We start from the raw sequence: 4,445 nt of genomic DNA, 5'->3' as shown, positions 1-4,445 counted from the left end.
TGCTATCATTGCCGCCATAGACGTTGCCAACGCAAAGGGCTTCTCAAATATGGGGGCGGCCAGCCGCCAGTGCCTGCCGCGTTACTGGTGACGGTGACTGACTACAGTACATATGTACATACATACATAGTGACGCTGGTGCCGGTGGGGATACTTACATATGTACATCCATATGTATGTGCGTGATGCGCGAGTGGGGAGCGGCAAAAACGCTTGATGATTATGAAGATAATTGTGGAGCAGACTGGCGTTGAGTGAACGCATTTTGTAATTTCAGTACGATAAGTGACACGATCAGCTGCAGTAGTGGATAAGAAGCAACAAGTAAAGCACTTGTTTGGCCGGCGGCACAGCGATTTGACAACGTGATAAATACATATATGTAGATAATATAAGCATACAAGAGAACGTACATATTTACATACATACATATGTATTTATATACATACATGTGTATTTATTCACTTATAGTATGTTGTTGTTGGAGAATTATAATTTTAATTTATGTACGTAAATTCGACTCGACTAATTAAAGTGATTAACTAAAATAAGTGCACGCGCGCGGAGAAAGTGATTAAGCACTTTTTTCCTCCTTAATTTCAACTTTTGAGAAGTCTATACTTTAATGGATTCCTACCGAAATATAGTAGCTTTAACAAAGAAAGAATAGTGAAAAGCGATATCTCGCAATGCTAATCTCCCGTGGATATTATCTACCGATAAGAGCATCCATCTTTCATCAGCTAAGTTAAATGTGAATGTATATGTGTGCGTGTGCACGGAAATTTGCGCTGTTGGACAATGTTTACGATTTGAGCTGCTGCCGTTGCCGCTGATGCTGCTGCTGTGCTTACACTCACACACCCACCCACGAAGTCAACGTTAAGTAGCACCTCCTGGACAGACAAGTCACTCGGGCATACATATGCACTATATGAATACAAGCTAATATTGCACAACAATAATAATAACAACAATAACAACAACAACAATACGAATTGCAGATAACTCACAAAGCGCATAAAAAGTATAAGAACAAGCAAAAGAAAAGAAGAAAAAAGTAAATACATATAAAATAAATTCCATTGTCCCGCATCGCGTCACAGCTACAAAATTACAAGTTAATTTCCGCAACGCAGAACTTTAATACATATGCACATACGTGCATAAATACATTTGTTAATCCTGTTTATTTTTATTTTATTTTTTTGTTGTGGTGGGTGCAAGTCCACGCGCTCAATTGAATGTATCCCACATTGTGGTAGCAATGAGTATAACGGCGCGCGGCAAGTGGACGTCAGCGACTGCTGTGGCGACAGCGGGCGTACAGCGCAGGCGTGTGATCAACAAACACATTCAACAGAAGTATCTGTTATGTGGGTTTGCTATACATGTACATATAAACATATTTAATTTAAAGTCAATTTGTAATTATTAAGTACCTACTTACAATTATTTAAATAAAATAATTAACTATAAAGTTGAAATATCAAAATAACAAACTGACGCACACATGCACACTTACTTACTTATATACACTGCCTGCTAGAAGTAAGCATCCCATCATCAACATTAACAGTAAATTTACAGTATATAAACATTTTTACTCCCCTTTCTCATTTATACTTTAATGCTCTCCTCTCTAATGGTTTTCTCATTTTTGTATTCACTTTCAGGCCTTCCTCGCCACTCCAGCCTACCTCTACGGCAATGTCGTCGAATCGGATAAGGACTTGGTTTTGCGCATTTGGCCCGCCATTGTTTATCAGGCTACTGGCCAGGTTTGCCGCTCCATTTTAGAGCATTTGGACACCGAATATCGGGGACGTGAACGTGAGACCACCGAATATCGTCGCTTCTTTCTTTGCGCTACGCTGATCACATGCTTGTCGCTTATGATTAGCGGCATATTCTTCTCATCGGCTTGGGTCATTATTTCTACAACAACACAAGCAGTGGCTATAGTATTCTATGGATTCTTTGCGGGTAAGAGTTTAAGAACATCGTCACGCGTGCGTTAATACTATTTGAAGACTTTCAGGACAGTTTACGATAGGTTTAAATAGCTGGGAAATGAATTCCTTTCACATGTAGGTCAATAGAGACTTGTTTTAATATCGTACGGTCTTTCTCATTAGTCTACAAATCACTTGGTTAGTGCTGTAAACTTTACCAAAGCGTAGTCTTCTTCTACTTAAAGCCGGGCAATGGTATAAAAGGTGTTTAACTCTTTTCAAATTCTTCAAATTTTTCGGTGCGTCCATCTCTAATTTCCTGACGTGTATTCCAATTTGGCGGTGGTCTGTTAAAAGGACATTTATTTCCTGTTTAAACATAAAACCACCGAAGAGCTTTTACAGGAAGCTTCACATAACAAAAAAATTGTTCCTTCGTGCATTGGATTCTTAGAGTAGTGCGAACTCTTGCATACCATTACATACAAGTGGTACACCTACCCAGTCCTCTCCTGGAAGGATGTGTATGGTTTTCTTTTTGGTTGTTGTTGAGAACGCAAAATGACACTGAAGATGGAACAACGCCGAAACCGGTTTGTCTCCAAACGAAATTTGGCACGGGATGATGGAAACTCGTTCCAAAATATATTATGCGATGTGTGCGGTCGTTCATGTCTCTGCCTATTCGTCAGCTTTGCAATTATCTTCAACATCTCAGTGCGCAGACACTCGAAAACATTGAGTTCTTATATGTTGGTCCATCTATAGATTTATTGCTTTCAGTAAGCTAACAAGTTCACAACTTCTCTTACAGCTGAGCAGCCATCAATGCTTTGGTCTTACTCATAGTCCTTTGTCGATCTGTTTTCTCTGTTTAGTTCTTTGAGTTTCCTGAACGGCCAACACTTCTGTTTAATATACAGTGCGGTGGTTGGAGAGACAAATGGGTGGCTCCAACCTCAATTCAGATGGGAAAACTCATCCTCCAACTTTGACTGTATAAAGCTACATCAGACCGACATATATTGTTGGTTGTTGTTGTTGTAGCGGCACAACTAGGCGCCGCCTAGGTGGATTTGTCCATCAATCGGTGTCAGCGACGGTAGGCCCAGTAAACGTATAGTTTCGACGGGCTGGACCAAAGGGAATAGTTGTGGTTTTAAGTGGGAGTGTGAAGAGGTGGTTGGTGTCTTGGGGGTATCTCCACATACTAGACTCTCATTGGGTACGTGGGGGTCGAAGCTGGTTAAATGGCTGTTGAGACGGCTACGGTGTCCAGACCGTAGTCGGTCTACAATAACGCGGGTCCCACTAGGCAGCTGAATCTCGTCTTCTGCAATAGGTGAAAATTGAAAATTGGGCTACATTCACGGCTTTGATAGGTCGAAAGTGGCAGAAGGTGTAGACAGCCTCTCTATGAATTCCATAGATAGCTTGTCTATACATCGTCGGGTCAAGTGGTTCTTCTGTATAGGTCTGTGGCATTTTGACAAGCCTGAAGCTTCGTTCACTGCGTCGAGGAAGTCTCCGGCGACCAAACAGGCGCCAACAATGTATCTTTGTATTCGCCCCATGTGCTACCGGCAAGCGACGTGAGAACCTTATTACGGATCCGTACCTTTAAAATTGTTTTGTCATTGGTTTGTCAGCAACGTGAACACCTAGTTGAAGCCTGACTTGCTTCGTTCAGGTGGTGAAAAGGACCGCCGTTGGCTTCGTTGGGGAGATTGCGTGCGGTGAAGAAACGACTAAGTTCGAAAGGAAACGAATTTACTTTCAAGCAGAGGTCAACAATTCCATTTCTGGACGCCAATATCAAACAGTCGTCAGCGTAAAAGTGCGGGAAACTCCCTAAGGTGGTGTTGGTATTACAACTTTGTATATCTTATCGAACTAGCTGGAAATTACACAATTGTCGTTACTCATAGGTATTGGATTGCCCTCGAATGCCTGACATTCCCATAATCCATGCGCCAGCTTCTTTAAGTCTTAATGGTGTTGAGTGGTCATCTCCCAAGAAATTAGTTAAAAGGGATATAAGTTCAAGATCGAATTTAGTGAGTATGTGGGCTTCTTTGTATTCCTTGCGAGTTTATACGCGTGGTTGATTTCATGAGTTTAGGACACCATACTAAGACTTAATACTGTCCGTATTGCGGTATAAACATATGCATATATATAGAATACTATCTTCGGAAACGTAATTCCAAAGATAAATTTAACCTTTAATTCTCTTCTTACAGGAATTGGTTCTAGTCTCTTCATTTGGAAGACCCACGTTATTCTGGAGGCGGTACGTCCGCGCGAGGATAAGTTTGTGCGCAAAACGATACATCTTTGCGGTGAAGCGTTCTGTCAACTCTTCCTCTCGTTCGTCTTCACCAGCTTACGTACACTCTACGGCACAGCACAGTCCATAGTTCTCATGTCCGCTCTATTAGTGAACCTTATACCCATTAGTTTGATCATTACGCGTCATCGCGAAGGTTC

The 4,445-nt window shown here is 41.5% G+C and overlaps 1 protein-coding gene across 1 annotated transcript in view; it reads left to right on the top strand.

Moving 5' to 3' along the window:
- The first annotated feature begins 457 nt into the window (after positions 1–457).
- LOC118733708 overlaps positions 458–4,445 on the top strand; it is a 23,899-nt gene continuing 19,911 nt past the window's right edge. Inside the window, exons 1-3 of the mRNA XM_036463235.1 lie at positions 458–1,393; positions 1,677–1,986; positions 4,199–4,441. Coding sequence (XP_036319128.1) covers positions 1,268–1,393; positions 1,677–1,986; positions 4,199–4,441 — 679 coding nt within the window. The 5' untranslated portion in view covers positions 458–1,267. The remainder of the gene's footprint in view (positions 1,394–1,676; positions 1,987–4,198; positions 4,442–4,445) is intronic.

Source organism: Rhagoletis pomonella, unplaced genomic scaffold (genome assembly GCF_013731165.1).
Source record: "Rhagoletis pomonella isolate Grant_MI unplaced genomic scaffold, Rhpom_1.0 Rhpom_scaffold_00002, whole genome shotgun sequence".
NCBI lineage: Eukaryota > Metazoa > Arthropoda > Insecta > Diptera > Tephritidae > Rhagoletis > Rhagoletis pomonella.
The sequence above is the reverse complement of the archived record's forward strand: the minus strand, read 5'-3'. Positions and strand labels throughout refer to the sequence as shown.